This window comes from Myripristis murdjan, chromosome 17 (assembly GCF_902150065.1).
Source record: "Myripristis murdjan chromosome 17, fMyrMur1.1, whole genome shotgun sequence".
Lineage (NCBI taxonomy): Eukaryota > Metazoa > Chordata > Actinopteri > Holocentriformes > Holocentridae > Myripristis > Myripristis murdjan.
Genome location: NC_043996.1, coordinates 29,762,484 through 29,785,934, shown reverse-complemented (window position 1 = coordinate 29,785,934; position 23,451 = coordinate 29,762,484). Strand labels below are relative to the sequence as shown.

Sequence of the window (23,451 nt, the reverse complement as noted above, 5' to 3'; positions counted from 1 at the left end):
CTTAAGATACACACAATGATTTAACGATGTCTAAAAATTTGCTATAATTTTGCGTAGACATCTCATTTTACAACACACATCCTAAAAGATTTTGTTTTCTAGAAACTGTACAAAAAGAGAAATCCATGGTTGTAGGTGTCAAAAAGTAGAACTTAAAGTTGCTGATAGTTAGAATGTCACATCTGGTTACTGGTATCAGATTTTGGTATTGGGGAAATACCTAATTTTAAATACTGAAAACTGAAACCGAAAAAGGTGCATTTCTTTCTGCTGTACTGAAATAATCAAGATAATCCTGTTTAACCTATTAGTTTACATCATCCTGTATCAATACATCAATACATCTCCTGTTGTGATCGATATCCTGTCCATATAACCACAACATCAGAGTCTCACCTCCTCAGGTTCACACTTTTGAGCGTGTACTTACAGTTACAGGCAACTTTTTAGAAAGTACACCAAATCAACATTGTGCCATGTCCTCTTACTTCTGGATCATGGACTGCCACTCGCCCTCGCGCTCTCCGATGGGGAAGCGATCGATCTGGGCCTGGATCTTGGTCCTCCACTCGCGCATGTAGTCCTCAATGTCGAAAACAAAGGGATGCTGGCCAAAGTTGGCGTCCACCACCTCCCCTGGAGTCTGGAGGCCGACAGTCGGGTACAAGTTGGGCTGGGAGAGGAGAGAGAGAGAAGAGGGGGGAAAAAAATAGCATCAGGACATCGGAGAAGAGGGAGTCTGGGGATGTAATCTGGACAGTAAATCAAAACAGGAAACAATGGGAGAAAAACAGGAAAACAGAAAATCTCAGGAAATCGGGCAATAAGTTTTTGTCTTCATGCTGCAGCGGCTGATTGCCCCACAAAATTCAACAAATTACCAGTCAAGATTCCTACAACAGAATCAGGGCAGCAGGCTGGCAGAATGATGAAGGAGACCCGGTCCAATCTGCCATGACATTAATGGGACAGTAAGATTTTTACTGCCCTAAATGAGCATAATATATCTCAACAGGCTGATAGTGCTGTTGATCAGTATCAATGACCCAACAGTTGCACTTCCAGCTGCTGAGATTTCTGGTTTTCAAAACTCCATTTCTGCCCAGTACCCCGTTTTGGAAAGAAACATCACCATCCATTGGAATTTAACATCGTCCCAACCCGCACCAGCTCAATGCACCGCTCAGACAGGACCTCCACCTCCCACTGGAAATCAACACCAGCGGTTTCCAAAGTGGGGTCCAGGGACCCCCAGGGGTCCTGGAGGGGCTTCCAGAGGGGGGTCCCTAACCAAATAAGGGGTAGTTTCATTTCATTGTAATTTAATTGAAGACAAATTGTTACAATACAGAGAACATATGAGAACATTCTGGTTTCATCTCATTTGTCACTGTTCAGGGATGACATCAGAACAATTTAAAACTTGCACAAATTCACTTCATTTTGTTAAACACAAGCGATTAGCAAAACTTCACTGGGAAAACGTGGAAGAAGAAAAAAAAATAGGTGGGGAAAAAAGACAAAAAAGCAGCAGAAAATTAGGTTGGTTTGTGTTACTTAAGTATGTAGGGAGCCTTACATCAAGAGATTTTGGTTTGTGTCACTACCTACTGATATAAGGGTCCATACAGGGCAAAACCACTTCAAATGAGGGTCTGCAGTTTGCAGGTTACTGAAAGTATGCATGTCTGCAAACAAAATGCTATAGTGGACGATGGAGTAGACAAAACACAGCAGTCAGCTAGAGGGCTACTTTAACTTCCTCTCTCTGCCTTCAGCCTCTTAATGCAAAGACAGGAGTTTAAAGTGTAGGAAGCGTCAGACCAAATCCACAACAAAGCAACATTGGCTAGACGGCATCCAGTCTCTTGGTAATAACACTACAAGAGAACAAAGACCTGGCAGCATCAGCTCCCAAACTTTCAAATCCAGGCAGGCAAGAGACTTGGGCATTTTGAAACAAAAAGGGGTTTGTCTGCTCTCACACATCAAAGAGACAGCCAAACTGATTTTCAAGGGTATTTCAGCGACATATTTAGCAGCTGGCATAGTTATTTGGGACTTTATCTTCAATTTTTATCACAAAGATCTCTCAACAATTTGCGCACAGGGATGGTGCAAATATGTTTTGGCGACAACACTAAAAGCGATGGTCAGCTAAAGACTGAACATGAAAAAATGTTTGTACACAGATTTGATTTTTCACCTTACATTCCTCAAAACTCCCATTCATCAGCCCTGTTGAGTGTGGTCATTGTTCTTATATTGTGTGTATATTGTGTTACTGTGCAGCTAGTCTATATGTCGTGACACCACAAAAACAAAGTCCTTAACAATTTATTGTGCATAAGGAATGCCAATTTTGTTCACTGGCTTTCTGTCCTGCTCGTGTCCCTGATGACTCGCTGACAACAGGATGAGGAGATAAACAGAGAAAAGAGATAAGGAGCTCATAGGGGCAGACTGTTTGCTCTCCTACTATCCTAACCACAGTTTGACGGGCCCTGATTCAATCACGAGATCAGGTGGAGAGGTGACTGACACGAGGAGCTGGCCCCTGTTGCAGTGTGTGTGTGTGTGTGTGTGTTTATTTTTACACTTACGAAGACCAAGAGTGAGAAGGAAAATCATTCAGAGTGAAGACACTTTCCTCACTTCTTTATTTCAGGACTGTGACTTGGATAAAGCCAGGGTGAGTGCTAGAGTTAGTTTAGGGTCACGACTCGGGTTAGCATCCAGATTAGGATTAGGGTTGAGGTTAGTTTTGGATGAGGTCTTCAGAGATTCAGAGTTACATTTAAATTCAAGACTAAACTCCAGTCACAGAAAGAGACACAGTTGAGGTCATTCTGTTTTAGGGTTTGGGTTTAGGAAGGTAAAGAATTAGGATTAGGTTTACACTGGGGTAAGGATTAAGGATTAAGGTTCCAGCAGTGTTGAGGGTGAGGCTGAGCGATATTTCAATATTCTTTTCATTATTTTTCAGTACCACCATATGATAACAATACGATACTGTGATGCATAATTATGCTGCAAAAACTGCTGATAACAAGCACTTTTATTTTTAAAAAATAATGCATGGAACATTTTAAGGAATATTAGTTTTAATGTTAATACTTTTCTTTTTTTTTTTAGAATTTTGTCTGACATCACGCCTTACACTGCAATTTGATTCAACCGGATGAACATTAATTTAATGATTTAACTTTTGAATCTGGATGCAATATTGTCCTTATCAGCACTGTGATACTGTTTTCAGCCGTACCGCCCAGTCCTAGGAGAGGGTTAAGGATAAGGATTAGGCAAGCAATGGAGTCAATGGACGTCCTCACAAGTATGGTAATGGAAACGTGCAAGTGTGTGTGTGTGTGTGTGTGTGTGTGTCTTCAAGTTGCCTTTGTCACGGCCCAATAACTAGAAAGGTCAGCTGTGCCGAGGTGACGCACTTCACCGCACAACTCTGGAGGAACATGAATGCCTGGCCGACAGCCAAGTCTGTTTTGCTATTCAATGGATTACTGTTTTGGCTAAGTCTCGCTTATTTTCTTCCCCCTCAAAAACACCCAGCCCTGTTTTCATTCCCTTCTGCTACCAAGCAAGAAGTAGGAGAGGAGAGAGACAAGAAAAAGGTATAAACAACCATCTCCCTCACATCTCCATGCGGTTAATGCATGCATGAATTCCATCTGAATTAATGTCCGTTTAGTGGCGCTGTGAGTGGGAGTCGTTCACATAATGAAGCCTGAGAGCTGGAGACACTGAGCCCAAACATCGCTGACCAACTTAAGTCATGTCCTGTTAACACCCAGACAGGATTTACACGCTTCTTGTTGTTGAGTGACGTAAGACAATGGTGCACGATCATGCCAGAAATGATTATTGTAATTAGGCTCCTGCACATTTTACATGTTAATGAATCAGCCAAGTGTTTAGGAGGGTGTCTAAACTTGGCTGTATCACTTCAGTGTTGCCGAGCATTCTTTAACAGCATTTATAATTTATAATATGTACATAAGAGCAATGTTTTTTCATCCTTTTCAGCACTTCAGGATACAAATTATTTGTCTGGCTGATTTGAGGAAAAATTTTAATCAATACGTGGGGGAAAGTGTTATCCAAAAATCTGTTGAAAAGGTTCTACTCCATTTGGCTAGTCCCAATTTTAAATTCATAACTGTGCCCTGAGCGTTTCTGCCACACGTGGCTTCACAGGCCAAAGAAAATGCAGAAAAAGGTACCAAGCAGGGTTTCTGCAGGTTTCAGAAAGCCACATCTGACGTTTTAACAGCTTTTCGATGCTAGAATTTTAAGATCAAATTTAAAAAGAAAACCAGAAGTGTAGACTCGTGTAGACTGCCTGCCAGGCACATCTCCCCTTTTCTGGACTATTAGCTAGCCTATGTGCTCAGCAAACCTCGGGAGAGACAGGGCAGCAAATTGTATTGTCAAACACTTTTCAGATTAAATGACTCTATGAGTCAAATAAAATACAATACTGTAGAGAAAATATACAGGAAAACTCCAAAAGCTTGTTCTCTCTGTATTTGTTTCACTTTATTACACACATTTTACCAGTTGTTGGGAACCTACGGCCTACCAGCCATTTCTGGCTCTTTGACAGAAGTCATATGGCTTTGGACCGCGTTTCAAAAAGAGCATGAATTAAAACAGCAAAACTCAATTATTACTGAAGTCTCTCTCTCTTTCTCTCTGTCTCTCTCTCTCTCTCTCATAAACAGCACTCAGCGACGGCTGTTTTACAAGTCATATTTTTACAGTCGTGAAGCTTCAGTTGACATCTGCTGACAGATTAAATCAGCCTCTGACATTTTTACAGTGTTTTTCTCCTCTGTGCTCTGTTGACTTTCTCCATCAGCAGTGTTTTATAAACTTGCCAAAAAAAAAAAAAAAAAAAAAAGAAACGCACTACATGCCCTGAATTTTTCCACCTGCCACACTGATAGGGCAACAAGAATATTAGACTGATAGCCCCAGTAGAGAGAGAGAGAGAGAGAGAGAGAGAGAGAGAGAGAGAGAGAGAGAGAGAGAGAGAGAGGGTCAAGCGATGTAGACAGTGAAATGAAGAGAGGGAGCGGAAGTACTGGGAAAAAAAATGTTTTTCATATTTTTCAAAGGTTCTGAAGCAGCACAAAAGTGTGCACAAAAAGGTTCAGGTGAAAAGGCCCAGTAGTTTGCCAGATTAGCTGCTGACAGACATGCACACACACAAAAACACACACACATGCCTGACCAAACACATGATCTCCTCCTGGTGTCTGGCGGAGATAATAAAGAAAACAAAAGCTGACAAAACCAGCCTGTTTGACTGAAAGTTGTGAATGAAATCTGTGAAACTAAATAAACAGAATAAGAAAAATGATGCCAAAAAATTATTTGTTCAGAAACATTAAAGTCTCCATGAAATGACTTTCACTTCTGTAAATCAGAATATCCTAGCTAGTGATATCGTTCTGCACTAGAGGGTGTAAATTAAAATTTCAACAACTAAAACCTTCAGAAGTCTTTATACAACCTTAATCGGCCATTGCCTTCAAATAAAAACAGCATTTCTCTCCCAAAACGACATCCTGTTGGTTTACACTTGTGAACGATTCTTCTCTGCACCATGCCCCACCCAAACTTCCTGTTTCAACAGGAAATACATCAAATCAAGAAAGTAAGAGTCCATTTCATGGGGTGTTTAAGTCCGGCTGTCAAATTAAAGCTGACAGGATGCAGATTGTACCCTGTTCTGTTTTAATCAAGTAGTCGTTATGCAGCACAAAGAAGCCCATCACTGTTTGACGAAAACAGCAAGACCTCTATTAATAAGACCTCTTCAGACATTTCATCACCTTTTTTTTTTTTAAATCCAAAAGCACCCAACATCACAATCCACGACACTACAAGCTCAGAAGCATTCCAGACTCCAAATCACTTTTCACATAAAATTTGGAATTATTTGAGCTACATTGGAGGTTCTACAGGAAAATTAACTTTCCAAATAATTATATAAACTAAAATCAAAACGCAGATACTGATACTCACCGGTAGGTCTGTGAAGGCGATACCTGGAAAATGAGAGGAATGAGAAAAAATGTCAGCGTGAAGAAGAGTCTCTCCATGACAGCAGGGTGATTATGAATCAGTCGGCCGTAATGTCCCACAATCCGGTGTAATATCTTGATTTAATGCTTTGTTATCTCGTGTGAGGTGCCTTTTTTTCATTATCTTGAAAAGCGCTGTGCAAGTCAGTATTATTAAAAGCTCTTCACAGAAAGCACACAACCCACGGACAAATTAGACCTTTTATTTCAAAATGGCTTCCTCCCACAATGTTCCCCTTGGTTTTTTTAACACTACCACATGCAATAGAGTCATGCTTTTATGAACCATCATTTTACACATGTATTAACTAGGTACTAACACTGTATAGAACACTATACTGTTAGTACTTGATTCAGATCTCCCTGACAGATTTATGTACTTACATGTGTGTAACATCAGTAGATCGTATGCAAGCATAATTGCAATGTTCTTTGTTACACCGTCCCAAATATAAATACTTCTACATGAGGAGCAGTTTCATTCAGTGCTAGCACCACTGTGCACTAACAATACACTTCCTCAGGTGAACACAACAGATTAAAGACACTACAGTAAAGCGTTCTTACCTAGGCTGTGGCCATTCTTTGTGTAGAAGCAGGTATTGTTGATGAGGTTAACGCAGCAGCCAATCACATCGCCGGTTGTAAACGTGGGTCCGTAGGGTTGCCCAGTACCGGACGAGCAGAAGGAGTGGCCGTCGTCTCCGTGGTAACCATATGAGTGCTTGTCCCAACCTGAGATATGAAAATGAACAAATGACTAAGTATGACCACAATGCAGGCAGTGGAAAAGAAAAAAAAGCTCAGCTTGTTCACACCACTTTCAAGCTGAATATTTTCTTTGTTTGAGGGCACAACAACACGGCAGGAGTTAAAAGTCAAGAGCTGATGCAAATTCAGGTGAAGAGGCATTTGCCTGAGTTGAAGTTGCACAAAAAAATAAATTAAAAAAAGAAAAAGAAAGAAAAAAAATCCCCTGACAGTTAACTGAAAGCCAGTCACCTTGAAGAGGGATGCTGTTAAGACACCATTCAAGATCTAAAGCGGTGAGCATGCCCAATGCACATTTGTGAGCAATGATAACATCTGAACAAAAGTTTGCAAATTCTTGATTGCTCAACAAGACTTTGGTGGTTTCACTGTAAAGCCTGGAACAAAAAAAATTAAAATGCAGCATGAAAGAATGAAAATACAGCGGCCCTGTTTCCACCTGTCATGAACATGTTTCCTAGGTGATCTGATCGCGAATGGACAGCACTAAGTACAAGTGTAAACAGCCTGACGCACCTCAACGCGTCACGCCACATTCAGAAGTGGCCTGGGACTCTTTTGTCCACACTGCATGTTAAGTGTAGACGGCTGGAGCAGAGCTGATGGAGGATGTCAGGAAAGAGGGTGGTCCTCCAGTCTAACACCCCTGACACCGGCCAGACCATCACTAGTCCAATAGACAAAATACCCTGCCTGATTCTGCCCAGTGCAGCAAAACTGCCCACTGAAGGATTACATGCCGACAAAATCAGAATCTGAATCTATCCCTCTCCCTCTCTCTCATTTATTTGCATATAGAGAGAGAAAGTGAGATCCAATCACACGTGGGCACCAGAGACACATGTCAAGACTGATTCTAATGCCAGGTGTGAATGCACGTGATTGGATCAAGCAAGACACAGCATTTCTAGTGATCCTCAGTGTGTAACCTCAATGAAGAGGTCAAGCAAAACAAATGGTTGTAACAGACTGTCTGGCCTTGTTCTCACCTCGTATTAACATCTGTCCTGAGAAATCTGAACACAAGCTGACACCTCTAAGTGCAGGTGTAAACAGCAGCAATGTGTCTTCAGTCTGCACTGGAGACACATTGCTGCTTTTGGAGGTGGCCTGGGACACATCGCATTAGAGGTGTGAACAGACATGCGTCCCAGGACGGATTGAAGGACCACCCACTCACCTGACGTCCTCTGTCTTCAGCTCTGGTCCAGCCCAACACCCCGACACCGGCCAGAGCGTCACTTTTCCAAGAAGAAATATCTTCCCTGACTCTGGCCGGCAGCTGAACTGTCAGCTGACGGATCAAATGCAAACTGAAGTGCAGCTCGGCTACAAAGCAGCTGGTTAATGAAGAAAAACACAACTGTCTACCTGCAGGGTGGAACTACAGGGGAGCTCCCTTTAATAAGACATGAGCTCCCCTAAAAACATGATGCAAGACATTTTGGGGGGTCTCTAAAATGTGTCTTGACAGTATGCAGGTTTTTTCTTCCATATAAAATTTAGAGGCTGCAGCCTTTTGTAAATTTCAAGTAAAAACATTCTCTCTCGTCCTAGACACAACAGGAACAATACAGAAAGATTACAGGCGGCCGTGTGTATGTGTGAGATGCAGTTACTACAGGAATACCACAGAAATATTACAGGTCGATTTATCCACCTGAGTGGAGGGGAGTGGGATAATTAATCTGAGCCTGAAGGTGATCGGGTCGAGCTGTAACAGATGTGAAATACGTCTTCAGTGATTGGCGGCTGCATAAAAATGAGGCTGGAGTGAGCGAGGATGTCCTTTTGTTAAATATCTGCTGCTTGTTAAATGCCATTTTATTTTTATTTCTTGCTTAGAAGGATACCTGGCAAAGTCAGAATTTCATTTTACCGTCTCTCTCCTCTCTCTCTCTGAAATGATATGTGTTTATTTGCATATAGAGCGAGAAAGTGAGATGCGAACACAAGTGGGCAGGTGAGATACATTTGGAGACTCATGTTAATGCCAGGTGTGTACAGACGGACTGACAGGTGCCCTCTTGCGTTTGGATTACCAAAGATGCATTTTACTAGCAGGTGGAAACAGAGCCTCTGTCTTCTGTTTTCTCCATTGGTGTCATCACACTCACTTGCATGTCACTGCATCATTTCTGCTGCTTAGTTTTCAAACCAAGCAATCAAATACCTGACATTTTGCCTCATTTACATTCTGAACTGATAAATAAATGTTTGTCACTAAAAGTACGCCTTTCAACAGTGAAACCAGTCACAGTAGCTGCTTTTGTCAGTACTCTATAATGATCAATACAACCATCAACAATATGTTATCTCCCAATTCAATACTATCACAATACTTATTCAATATGTTTTGCAGTTCCGAAGTACTGCAATTTCATATTACAATTTATTGCAATTTTTGCTTTTTGAATTATCCTCTGTTCTGGGATTTGCAATACATAATATTTTGTTTCCAATCTACCTGGAAAACCAGACATCCTCTAAATGCCCCCGGTCTCTAGTTTGTTACGTTTCATGAGGTTGTGATTATCCTAGAGGTCACTATACGGTGGCATTAAGTACAAAAAAAATGGTCTCACTAAAATGAAATGGCTATTATGGGGGCTAACATCATCACGCATGAATCAAATGTGGCTCACTGAATCCACAAGAGTCTCCTCTTTCCAGTCCAACCCAATTTATGCAACTACAAGGCTGTTTAGGCCCCAGTCTGCACAAATACACCATTTTACAGTAGGTGGAAATAACACATTTGTGCTGCATGCAAAGAACTGCATGGTTTTTGCTCCAAACTGCATGGGATTAGAAGACGGTGGGCATGTCTGCAAAGGGGAGAGCCGTGGCTGCCCACAGAAACCCATTTTCATTCAGAGATCTGGAGGTCAGAGGTCAAGGGACCCTTTTGAGAATTCCCATTACAGATTTTCCTACCTTTGGAGTGATATTTAGTCCCTTTGGTGACAACCTAGCATGACATGCTTGGTACCAAAGGTTTCCTCAGGTTGTCTAGTTCCATATGATTAACATCTTTAATCGATTCAAGAATAAGGCTCGAATCAGAATCGATTTTTAAAAAAACTGTTAAAAAAAGAAGTGCAATACCTAAGTAATTTTTTTCTCCACTGCTAGCCAACTCGTTGTGAACTGACTATTCGAGATGACATTAACGAATAACCTTCAACTTCTCTGCAAACATTTTTGCCACTTTGAAATGCGCCTGTTGTTTGTTGTGTTCAGTAAAGTCACCAAACAAGGCTGGTGTTCATCTACAATGCTGAACTTTCATCAAGTGCTCCACTCTGCCCAAAAAGAAGTCTTTCATGAGACAAAAGCGCTGGCAAAACAAAAATGCCCCAAGTCAGACACTCATGTTCTGCTTTTTAAAAAACTTTAAATAGAGTCAGGGCAGCCCAAAAAATGAGACCTCTGCCATTATTCAACAGCTGCAGAGAAAAAGCCCTCATCGGCAACATGAATGTCATCTACTGTTTAATGTTTAAGGCAGCAGGTAGCTCTTCAACTGTCTTGCTCAAGGGCACTTCAGCATTGCTTTGGCTAACAGACACTGGTTGGCCGCTGCGGGTCACCAGGACATGTCGCTGCATTCACTGTGAAGTTCACTGTGGGCTAACTGCAACGACGGATTCATCTCTAGGTTCTGTTGTTTTTCTCTTAGTTGTGTACGAACAGCTTCTGTTTGTGTTGCTCTACCATCTCTAATTTAACCTGATTATCATTTACAGGGAGCACGCACACTCTGAAATCTCCTCTGTAAAATAAATGAACAAAAAATAAAAAAGGTGAAATAGCTGGAATACAACCTACTGCTGCTGGAACATACATGTATGAAGAGCATGTTTTTTTTAAGAATGGAGAACCGAAGCCTCCGTTGCCTTTGACTTAAAAACATGTGAAATATTATTTTATCTTGAAACGAGCACCAAGAACCAAAATTCCTTCAAATTCCTTCAACATTATAGATAACCATGGAAAGTTCTAATTCACGTTAAATCAAACTCCAACCCCCCCATTTTCACATTTGTGGGTTATGAGCTATTTGCTCCTGATCATTAAGACCTCCATTTTTCCTATGGCTCTCATGAGGAAGGAGAACTGGCCTCTTCTATAGCAAAGACGGCCTCAGGGCTGGTTTAACATTAGAAACCAAGAGGCGTGATCCTGTGAGTTATGGCTGAATAGCATTATTAATCCTGCCGTCGCCACATCCATCACTGGTGAAAGGCACTCCACTCTGCAGCAGTTTGGCAACGGCCCCTCACAATTAGCAAATTGTCATTAGCATTTATCCATTAGCTGGGACTTGGCAGTTTGCTCTGGGCCTCCTGTTATCTCTGCAGTGAGGGACAGGGGGCTCCTGGGTGGGTTCGCTCCTCCAACTGGTTGAGTGCTGGGGAGAGGCCGTCCCTGTTTGGCCTGATAACCCGAGCAGGACTTGTGTCTGCCAACACTGTCGCACTGCTACCACGTCAATGCCAAGAGAACAAGCAAACAATCATTGCTGTTTTATTTGTATTCTATTTTTTGGTTGTTTTTTTCCTGTTAAATGCCATTTTATGTGTCATGAAAAGCACTTTAGCATCCTTTTGTGTATGAGAAGTGCAGTACAAATAGCTTTGCCTTAACTTGGATGGGTTGAACTGAGAAATTCTCCCATCTCATTATTTCACATACCCGTAAACTGGTGTCTTTGTGAAAACTTGTGAAGTGTTTTTTTTTATAAAACATTATTTTCTATATGCTTTCCTAAATAAACTCAGATCTGATCAAATTAGAAACAAATCTGAGTGCTCATCTGAAGAATTGATCATTTGCAAACATGTTGATACTGTAACACTGATATCAACACAGAAGATAAGAAGTTATTCCAATAGCAGTGTCTCCCATACAAAGTTAATATCTGAGCGGCCCACCAAAGTAAACCAAGAGCCTGTCGACACAAATGTTTTTTCAGATTCATTTTGAGAGCTATGACTCTTACTGGTTTAGTTTTCAAACACCCAAGATTTAGTGCCACCAAGCACTCGAGGCATGTGAACTACAATAACCACTGCCAACACAAACTGAATGGAGTGCCTTCCTGAACGCAGCATCAATAACTTCTATTTTGATACTTGCCTCCCTTATTTAGACATAGCTCAAAAATGTGAAACGGATATTCACCAAACATTATGCAAACCTTCTACAAATATTTTCACCCCACTTCCATACTTTTCCTTCAGAGGTTAATATGTTGATTGAATCTGAAGATTTTGGTTGGTGTCCAATATGTACCCTCTGTTGATAATGGCAGGGCAACATCAACATCAACTAGGCTGAGGAAAAATGTTCACAGCTCAGTACACAAAATGACAGATATTAATATTTACTATTCAAAAATCTGACAAGAGCCAAATGCTTGTAAAATCTTGACATGTAAACATTGGAATGAGCAAGTTATATACAGTCTTTGGTATCTGCAGTCTTTTTCTGTTTTTCCTTGTGTCAAAATTTCAAATTAGACTTCAAAATGCTCTCTCTCAATCTGAACTCTGATTAACTTAACTGACATGAATGAACTTAAAACCTGACCCTTTCTGTAGGCAATGTAATACAGAAACTGACTCTATATATCAAACAGCACAGACAATGAAACGGGGGAATTTCTATAAACCAACAAATAAATAAATATTACATATTTTTGCTTGGAAAAATTATTCTTGACAAGGATATTTTTTGGTTTCCCAGTGGCTGACAGGAGAGCCAATTAATTTTTAACACAGCACAGAAATGCTCAAACTGATGTTGCACACTTCAAGACTCTCCAGACCAATGTAGGAACCCAGTTTTTTTAGCCACACTATCAACAATGCGATCAGATATTTGACAGACTACACACTCAAATTAATAGTCTCTCGCACACACTCACACCTACACTCAGTGTATCCAAGGTGCATCGCTGCCAGACAATAAGAGCGCGGACAAAAAGACGCCCACATAAAAGCACTTAAAAAAGATCTCTATAGACACGGATGGTGGAAAGCTCAAACAAAAAAGTCTTTTCGCCACACCCAAAAGCAGCAGCAGTAAACACTGATACAAACACACACACACACACACACAGTGTCATCTTACCAGGGAGTCTGTTCATGTTTACACCCTGAGCTGAGAGGCCAATACCCATGTACCTGTGGAAAAGACAGACATTAGTTTATTTTGTTCACAAAAAAAGAAACAAAGAACTAAAGTTTCATTTCATTAAAAAAAAAAGGTACAGAAAATAGTAAGGGTACACTGATTGATCAGCCAGTAAATTTTGTAAATAGGTCATTGATGACTGGCTGATTATCACTTCACCTGCCCTGTCATTTATTTTCCCATGAACAGTCAGCCATAGGAACAACCTGTTAAATATGATGCTATTCTGGAATTTCACCAATTACGCTTCTTGTTCACTTCTGCAAGATGTGCTATTGTTAGCAGAAAGTATGGGAATCAGATTTGGCCCCAGAAAACATTACTGGTGCATTTCTAGAGCGTAGTATTGATTTAGAAGCTGTATCAGCATTAAAAACTCTGCCCAACGATTCCCTGGCCCACTTATAATGCATAAATACAGTTAGAAAGTACAATGACAACATTTAAGTGTAGTCAGGCTGAGCTATCCAGGGCATGTCTGGTTAACTGATGCACTGGGCATTATTAAGAGTGTAAGCTGCACAGATACTAAAAGTTTCATTGCTGTTGTAACGCTTTAATAAACTAATCTAACTAGGTTTAATGTGATAAGATCAAGTCCTCCTGTTTCCTGGTCGCTCTGGACGGCGCACCGTGATAGAAACCCAGTGGATCAAAGCCGATCACAGAAGATCATCAGAGAGTGCCTGCCCTTTGAAGTGCAAAGACACCGTCTGATAATTGGGACTGCATGATTAACCGGCATGCATCTTGACTCTGACCTACCCACTCATGCAGATGACAGCTAATCATGCAGGTCGAGGAAGGTCAATCAATTGCAGACTGGCTGGTCAAGTCTTGTGGATTGCAGGAGTGAAACTTAAGCAGAACCTCTAAGATTAATGAGCTTTACCTTGGACGTATCAGTTGACCCATCCTTCCCACACACACACAAAAAAAAAGATCCCTGCAATGATCTTGAGCTCATTACATCTTTGGTCTTGATATGAATTTCTAAAACAATATTTGCTGCGCTAGGCATTATGATATGGACAAAATTTCATACCTCAATATTTATGCCAAATATTTTGATAGCGATATATCTAAAGTATTTTATTGATCAGAGCGTACAGATCATAATCTTAGGCTAGCCCTAACTCTATCTGTAACTCTTATCTTAGGCTAGCCCTAACTCTAAATTTGATATCGTCCATATCGTTTCCTTATGAGATATCAATATCGTGCATGTTCATACCTAGATTGCGACATGATAACGGCATATCATTGAGCCCCACTGGGCATGTACGACACCTTGCTCAATGAGTCTTTGGCTACATTCACACTACAGCTTAAAGTGTCCCAATTCAACTCAATTCACATTGGACACAGGTCTGATGTTTCCTAATCGAAGTGAATGGCAGAAAGGCTGAGTCACTTTCAGTTTTAAGTTTCTCAGGGACATGCAGTACAAAATCAGATCTTGTGGCATGGGATGTACATGTCCTCTTGTGCCCACATCAGGCCCCATCATAATTCTGTCACTCACAGCAGCTTGGATGAACAGCATCAGCATGGAGGACCATGAGACACAAAAACAGAAAGAACAAATAGCCAACTTGCTGCCTCCCTTCAGACATCTTGTGGCAACTTTGTGGCTATTACGTTTTTGGCACGTTTATATTGGTATCATATTTGGTTTGCAGCCTAGAAAGGATTTAACCAGTCATCTAAAATAATCAGATATGAGCAGCAATTCAGAAATAAACAACAAGGCTTGTGGTGTGAACACAGCCTTTGGCCTGGACTTATTTTTCATCTGCAGTGTTTCACAACACAATGAGGGTATCAGTGTCCTTCGGATGACGTGACAATTTCATACTCGTCAAAACCTCTCAATAATGATGAAACCAAATAAAGCCACATAAGGCTGTTTACAGTTTAGGAATCCAATGTGTGGAATAAATCCCCCTTTTCTGAGAGAAGCTTCTCTTGTTACAAAAGGACAAAAACTTGGCGCAGCGTGACCAAAGAGAAAAAAAACAGCATTCTCAGGTATGACTGTAAAATCATGTGTTTGCATCATCTTTAAGTTTAATTCTAATTCATAACAAATAACCATTAAAGAAAATGACAGGACTACACACTGCTCTGTTCCCACCCTGCCTCACACTGAACAGGACCAAAATCCATAACATCTGGTTTTTAAAATCCCACATGATCCCTCGTTTATGTAGAATGAGATTTGGTATAATGACTGCAATAAATGCTCAGCGGCATGTAGATTTACTTTAAAAAAGCTGATGCAAGTTTATAGCCCTTACATGCATTAGCAATATGGATAATTTAGAATTTTTGAGAGTTAAAACACATGTACAGATGTTTTCAATTGGTTCTGTGGGTTTTCTTTATTGGTGGATCTTTTTATTCTCTGATTTGACCCTTCATGATGTTGTGGAGTCTGAGTAGCTCAGAATGTGGGAAGGCTACATTTGTACAGAGCATTTACAAAAAAAGAGGAAAAAAACTAAAGGACACCATGTAAATAAAGCTGCATCTTCCTCAGATGGTTATACGTTGATTCATCTCCTTACCCATCTCGGCCTTTGCTGATGATCTTCACCTCGAAGTAGTAGACCCCGCAGGCGGCCGGGATGGGGTGGGTGGCTCGTACAGATGCTGCATCTTTCGGGGTCTTGCCATGACCTTTGGGTGAAAATGAAACGAGACAAGAGCAATAAGATCTATTTGTTAGATACAGATGAAGCTTCCTGATGCGAGCAGAGAGGATATAGATCAAAATCTGCAGTCTGTCAGCCACAGAGAACGCACAATTTGGCCATCATCATCTTCCATGTTGTGGGAACTTCAATCCAAAGTATGTAACAGCACTGGGCGTGTGAATCTGTACAACAGGTGACTCCAAACCCATAAGCCTGGTAGTGCTTGGGTCGTATTGCACAGGACCTGTGTTCAGCAGCAGACAGACACCCTTTCTCGCTGTTGACAATGTGAGTGAAGCCTTTATTGCAATGCTTTTGTACTCTAGGCATGTGGTGTTTGTGTAAGAGCACCTTGAACAGTCCAAATAGGGAGGAGTGGACACCCTACTTCACCATTCACTTAACCTTTTCTCTATATTCCATTCATATCAACCAATTGGCGAGGCTTCTATAGTGACTTTTCACACATTAAACTCCTGTTATCATGATCTAAACAGAAAACTGAAGCTTGGATACAAATTACTGCTGCACTCAAATTTTCGGTGACTCTTATAATAAATTTTCATAGTTTGTAATAAGTGTATAATTGGTATAATCAACGTTACTCCAGCTAGTGCAATGAACAGCTGGTTGAATGACTGACAGCTGGCTGTCAGCTGATTGTGTGGTTGCCCAGCAACATCATCACAACACACAGCAGGCCCTGCTTTGCAGCCGCCAACAGAAGTGGCAGTGCAGTGCGGCTTGAGTTGTTCAGTCTTCAAGATGCGTCCTGTGTGATCAGAGCCTTGGTGCTGCAGCCACTGGTGGCTCCACTGTGTCACCTGTCCGGCAGACTTTGAGAGCAGAACAGTGTCTCTGAATGACGGCTGGTTATCTACACAAAAGTCTGCTACAGTGGACCATCACCAGTTGAGGGCTCAGTCTACCTGCTTCTAGCTGGCGGTAATTCCCACCCTGATCTTGAGAGAATTGTTGGATGCAGCTTACCTTTGTTTTGTATTTGTGCTTTACCCTCAGTTAACTAAAATAACCCTTTTCACCTCCATTTCAAATTGGTTTCTGTGACAAAATGGCTGCCATGCAAATGCAGCAGCCAGGTGAGGGAAATGCGAGAAAAACAACAGCACCTACCACCACAAATTCAAATCTCTTAAATCCTGGCCATAATGACAAAGCGTGATGATTACCACTGGGCTGCAGTAATAGGTGGCACACGTGGGATAATGCACACTACTGCCATAAGCACCCCCCACCCATGTTTGCTGTCAGATTTTTTGTTGGTAGGTTGGTGTTGCCACATGCGTATGGCTTATGGTGCAATAATTTGAGATAATCTTGTTGGTCAGTACAACCCCTACATTCTGCTATACACTGTTGAGATCCTTTATCAAAAGAGCTACTCTTGGGTGCAAAAGGGATTATTAGTTTATTGCACTTGTTATACAGAGATGTGCATTATCTACCCAAGCTCAACTGGTGTCACCTGGCAGCTCTGCGACATTATCACAAACCACAATCTTACTTTCTGATGAAAGCTTTGGAAATCCAATATCGCACCAGTTGTCAATGCTTAAATCATTCAAATTAAATACGCCTTGGCATGTCAACACAAGTGGCATTTCTTTAAAAAATAAATAAATAAATAAATAATGATAATAATTATCTGCAACCAAATCAAATTCTGTGCAGTGGGCTTCTTGATAATGGCACATTAAAGGATTACTACTGACAGACAAAGCCAAGTCTGTTTTCATTATATTCCATTTTCACTCTGCACTGACAAACCATTTATTTCAGTACAGTTCAGATTCTACTGATTCTACCGAAACTCTAAGGAGGACTGATAATATTTGAATAGAGCCAACGATGACACATCAAGGCCAGTAATTACATTTTACCAGTAAAACCTGTTAAATTGTGGACAGCTTGAAATTCCAGCTCCGCCTAACTCTGTGGTGTAAATGACAAATGTCAAGAAAGTGTGTGTGTGTGTCAGGCAGGGGTCTGCTTTTGTGACTGGAAGCGGTTTGCTTAAAAGTTTCCTAGTGTTTGTAGACTTGGATAAAGACAACACATGCACACCTCCGGTGACACATTCAGGTGAAATTTGTTGAGAGACAGAACATTCTAGTTGTAACAAGGAAGAGTGTGTGTGTGTGTCTGTAGTGGGCCAGTCAGACTCAAAGAGTGCTAGAACACACCCAGGAAGCACAGTCACACCTTTTTTTTTTTTTTTTAACACTAGCCTTTTCTTGTAGGCCTGCACCAAAAAACCCTCAGGAGCCTAGCTAAGCAACTAGTCCAAATCTGAATGTCAGAAAAGAACCTTGATATCAAAGTGCGGGCTATAGTGACATCGGTGACCACTGAGGGGGAAGCCACACTTCTATTAATTAACTTGAGCCAGAAATGATATTGGACACTGTGTGTTTTCCTCGTATCTGATTACCTAATAATGCTAAATTACACAAGGCTTGTCTAGCCTGCTCCCTTTTGACTAAACGCCTTGTGTGACTTGTAGTATGAAGCCTAACTACCCACAGCTCTACTTTTGTTTTATTATGATTCTTCTGCCGTTAAATGTGCATTCCATTATTCTGTCCGCTAGCCTGGCGGATTAGCGGCTTGTTATTAACAGCTCATGAAGCTGGCAAACTGAATAACAGGAGAGCAGGGAAGCTAGCGAGCTAGTAGGTCAGTTTTGGCCGGGGATACACCTCGCCAGCTGGTCGGTATGCAAGATGTCCTCTGTCTTGTTGTTAACGAAGCGACTAGCCTAGCCACTTTGTTTTTAGCCACAACGGCAACTGGCTAGCCCGTTCACCGCGAAGCTAAGCTAAGCTAAGCTAGCGCAGGCAAAGTGAGCTCACTGACGTTTAGCAAAGTGCTCAACTTTAGTTTGTGTGTGCTGTCATACCTTTATAGTGCACACGAAGGTTGTTCTGAGAAAGTCCGATGTAGCTAAACTTGTCCTTCGGGCTCCAGGACCGAGGAAGCGGCGTCTCGTTTTCATTAACGGCTGGATAAAGACGTCGGAGCCGCTGGTTGAGCTCCTTTTCCTGCTCGTTCAGAGCCGAGTCTCCGTGAACAACCACCGACATCAGAAACCCACAGCCCGACGACTGTCCGGACATCACGACGAGACGAGTTTTAGCAAAGAAAATGGCTTGTCAGTAACAAGCCAGGGCCACTTGTGCCGGTCAGTGTCAAGTTTTTAGAGGGGATAGCAAAGCGAGCTAGCTAGCAGGCTAGGCTAACTGGCTTCGCTGGTCGCAGAGAAGCAGCCAGAGCTAGGCTAGCCGATTAGCTCACCCCAGCTAACGCGTTAGCTCGGCCAGCGGAGGCAAAGCCGTTGGTAAAATGGCTCAGGCTGACATGAGCTGACACAAAGCCACGGATCGAGTCACCGAAAAGAAGACCGTCTGTCGCACAGGTTGTCAAGAAACTAGTCACAAGACAGAGGAGCTGGTCGATATTTGGAGCAAAGTAACACCTAACGTCAGGCTAGACGGGTCGACACAGGATAATGAGCTCGGCTAGCCTCGGTCTTTTGTTTGTTGTCGGAGCGTTATCCGCAAATGTGATTGGCTCAGAGCAGCTCCACTTACTTCCTATGGGAATGGAAGTAAATACACAGAATGAACAATAAAAAGCCTACAGCAAAGCCAGCTGCCTCAACTAGACACTGTCAGCACACACATGGACACAGAGTCACTCAGGGCCATCATCATCATCATCATCACCGTCTTCAGCATTGCAATATCATATTATCATAATCACCATCGTCATCATCACCGTTATTATCCTAATCTCAATGCTCATCATCATCATCATCATCATTATTGCCATTGCCATCATTGTCTTTAACATCACCCCCAGGATTTATTTTGTCATAGTTACAAAAGTGCCTGATTTATCCAAGGATTATTTGGAGGAAATAAATAAAACAAATAAAACAATAATAAACAAATAAAATTCAATTTATCAGCTTTTACTGTTTGTTTGTTTCATGCAGTGTTTTTTCCCCAGTAAGTTTCAATGTACTTGTTTTTACCTAGGGATTAAGTGGAGGGTTAAACTCGCCTAACTCAGGTTACACTGAAACATGTAAAACGTGAACTCAAAAGTTATAAGTCATTCTCACATGTATTCAGAGTTAAGATATATGAGAAAATTATAAATGTATATACGTGTGTGTGTATACAGTATATACAGTTTTTATGACATATTCTGATGTAAATTCTTAATACTGTAAATGGTATCAAAGTGAACTACGTTATAGTTTATAGTTTAGTTAGTTTATAGTAGTTTATAGAGTTTATAGTTTATATATCATCTTAGTTACATCTAAGGGCCTTTTATTTTTCTAATTTTGAGAAATCTATGTAGATATCAGTGTTTTTGTTTTTGTTTTTTTTTTGTTTTTTTGTTTTTTGTTTTTTGTTTGTTTGTTTGTTTTTTCTTGTCCAGGGATCACAGGCTGGAGGTCCTGTTTTACCCTTCATTTTATTCACCTCTGCGCTGGTTGTGTAGTTCATGCCACAACACTGATGTTGATGAGGCAGCAGGGAAATCAAATGTTTCAGGTCTCTAAACCCCGTGTCAGTGAGTGTCAAGCAGATACACCAACATAACACTTACAGGAGACAGCAAGAATTTGATTAGTAATCTGATCAGCGATCAGTGATTGAGTTAATCCTTTTGAATCGGCCTGGCCAGCCAGAGGGCATCAGAGACGACACCGGATCAATGATGAAAAAATAAATAAATAAATAGCATTACACCACTGACACAGTCATTCTATCTATTTATACAGTACATACTTACAGGTAGACAGATAGATAGAGTAACTGATTGATTGATTGATGCCACTACTATATTTTAAGAAATTAATCACCAATCCTGTAGTGATGCCACAGGAGATAAAACAAATACCAATACCATAAAGTAGCATAAGTAGTAGTCAAGTTCCTGTATGAAAATTGTAGTATATAAGTGTTTTTTTTCCTTTTGTTGTTAGGGGAATAGCAACAACCATCATCATCATCATCATCATCATCATCATCACCACCACCTTGACATCTTTTTATGTGCTTTTGGAAGCCTTTTTAATCACGACCGCCTCCTGCATGTCCTCTCCTGTGTTTTTTTAACCGTCAGTTTGGTTGTGTTGCTTCGGTCTGCCAGGCTCCAGCCGACCAGAACTGAGCTGGAAGAAGTGTGAGGGCTGATGGGAGTTTTCAGTCTGGAGCGCAGCCTGTGAACGTCCCTCGCACCAACATGTGGGAATGTTCATTGCATCACTAAAAAGGAATCTGAAATGATGTTATGCTCCCTTTAGGGAAGCACTTGTTAGATTGAGATCAAGTCCCCCCCTAACACACACATACACACACACACACACACACACACACACACAGTTGAAGGCCCCGGCTGTTGATTACAAGCCTGACTGGTGTAGGAAGCAGAAATGGGTCGAACAAAAAATAGATAATCATTCTTAGTGTTTGTTTTAACCTGCTTTGGAGCACCAGATGGGTGGAGTTTAACGGGTGGAAGCAGCACTCAGATCTTCAAGGATATGCCTGTAGTACAAGTAGAAATACCTCAAATATTACTCCATTAAAGTAAAGGTCCTGCATTCAAAATTAGACATTAGTTTACTAATCAAGTATTAGCAATGGGATACAATTTACTATCAAAATAATGATAATAAAAAAAACAATAATTCTTAAAAAAGGACTCCTGTTTAAGTATTAAAATCAACCTGGAGAGGTTCTCTCTGAGGATTAAACTTTGATAATGCATCATATTTATCCTGCTTCTGCAAAACAACTTCAAGTGTCAGAGATTAAAGTCTGAAAAAAGGTAAAACTTTTCGTAGGCACGCCGTTGGAGTGAGTCTGTGTCAGTGCTCTCCTCTGCAATTTCTACTGCAATTCAGACAGCGTCAGTTAAGTTGTAATCACACAAGCTTGAATTCATTTGGCTTTCAAATACTTTCTGCAAACATATTTGCAGCATTGGTATTGCCCTGTGCAGTAAACTCCACCCATGTGCTACAACAATATGACAGCACTGTATGACATGGAAAAGTGTGATTTGGTTGCAGCAAGGTTGTTTTGTTTTGTTTTAGTTGCATGCATAGTTTTGGTAGGTAGAGCTATTGTTTTTTGTTTTTTGGGGGGAAAAATAACACAATGCTCGTTTGTTTTTGTCTCAAGGATTGGAATTTTATTGATGGAGAGACACAAGGACAGAGTCTGGCACGGCGGCAGAGGGTGAACCTTCATGATCTGTGACATCAGATATTTTCCAGCGATTTGGTTTCACTCAGACACACTGAATCAAGACACCGCCTGTAAACTGGGAGCGTAGGAAAATGATTAGGGCTTTGCCAACAAGTGTGAGGACTCACAACAACTGATAAGAAAGCCCTGAAGCCGCCGTGACGCCCTCTGGTGGTTCACCTCAGACTCTACCGACAAGAGCAGGACTCCACCTGATTTTTAAAAAAAAAAAAAAAAAAAAAAAAAAATTCTAATGCAGTATTACAGTGCAGATTGAATTAAGGCTCCTGCTTTTCCAATCCAATCCAATCCAACTTTATTTATAAAGCGCTTTAAAGTAACCACAGAGGTCCAAAGTGCTGTACAGTAAGATAAAAACATAAAATACATACACAAAATACTGCTTTTCTCTCTTATATTTTACTACCTGTGATAATACTAGTACAACATTATTAGGCCATTAATGGAAATTTTACAAAATAATATAAAACTGAAAAAAATATGCAATTTTTATCCCATCGGCAATATTACCACCACAATTATTACTGTTAATGCTATGATATTTAAAGCTTCATTTTAATTTTCAAAATTATTTGTGGAATTTATGTAAAGAGCCTTTTATTTTTATTTCATCCCCTACATCCCAACTCCCCTAAAGGAGGCATTTTGCTTCATTATTGCCATTATAAGTAAGAACTTGTCCTTAACAGACTTATATAAAGGTTAAATAATAAAAAATAATAAACTAAAATGTGGTCCGTTTACCAAGTTGGTGAAGGTCATGTTGAAGTCACAGGATGGATTTTATCACTTCATGACATCAGTTATGAGTTGTTTTATTTTTATAATAAATTTTCATAGTTTGTAATAAGTGTATAACTTGTATAATAAACGTTACTCCAGCCATGAGCTGTTTTTGTATTTGTCACATTGGAGATACTTTTGCTGGCACAAAAGTATGTAAGTGAGTCATGATTAAACACCAATGAAGTTGTAATTAGAGTTGTAATTAGAGCTTTCACATACATAAAGCAGATGAAGCTGGTGGGATATACTGATAATTATGTTCATATTCACATGGATTTCTGGAGTTAAAACTCTCCTTATGGCTGAATATTTGCCTTTCTGAATAAATATTTGTATGCATCTTCACTTACGGAGAATTTCCATTTTACCACGACAAGATGTCTGTATTTTTTCTGTATGTTCTTTTATTTATACATTTATTATATATTTAGGCATTCAACAGTTCCCTGACGTCCGGGGACAGAGAAGTATAAGAACTACGAGGACATCTGATAAATTGTGCAGTCCATTTCCTCTCATGGATATTCTTCATGATTACAAAAGCATCAGGAACATTTGGAAGCGTGCATGTTT

The 23,451-nt window shown here is 40.6% G+C and overlaps 1 protein-coding gene across 1 annotated transcript in view; it reads right to left on the bottom strand.

The window, feature by feature from the left end:
* ranbp9 (RAN binding protein 9) overlaps positions 1 to 19,498 on the bottom strand; it is a 34,870-nt gene extending 15,372 nt beyond the window's left edge. Inside the window, exons 1-6 of the mRNA XM_030073899.1 lie at positions 18,699 to 19,498; positions 15,650 to 15,761; positions 13,017 to 13,069; positions 6,675 to 6,842; positions 6,049 to 6,071; positions 489 to 673 (exon numbers count right to left, since the gene is read on the bottom strand). Coding sequence (XP_029929759.1) covers positions 489 to 673; positions 6,049 to 6,071; positions 6,675 to 6,842; positions 13,017 to 13,069; positions 15,650 to 15,761; positions 18,699 to 18,915 — 758 coding nt within the window. The 5' untranslated portion in view covers positions 18,916 to 19,498. The remainder of the gene's footprint in view (positions 1 to 488; positions 674 to 6,048; positions 6,072 to 6,674; positions 6,843 to 13,016; positions 13,070 to 15,649; positions 15,762 to 18,698) is intronic.
* Between the last annotated feature and the right edge of the window lie 3,953 nt (positions 19,499 to 23,451).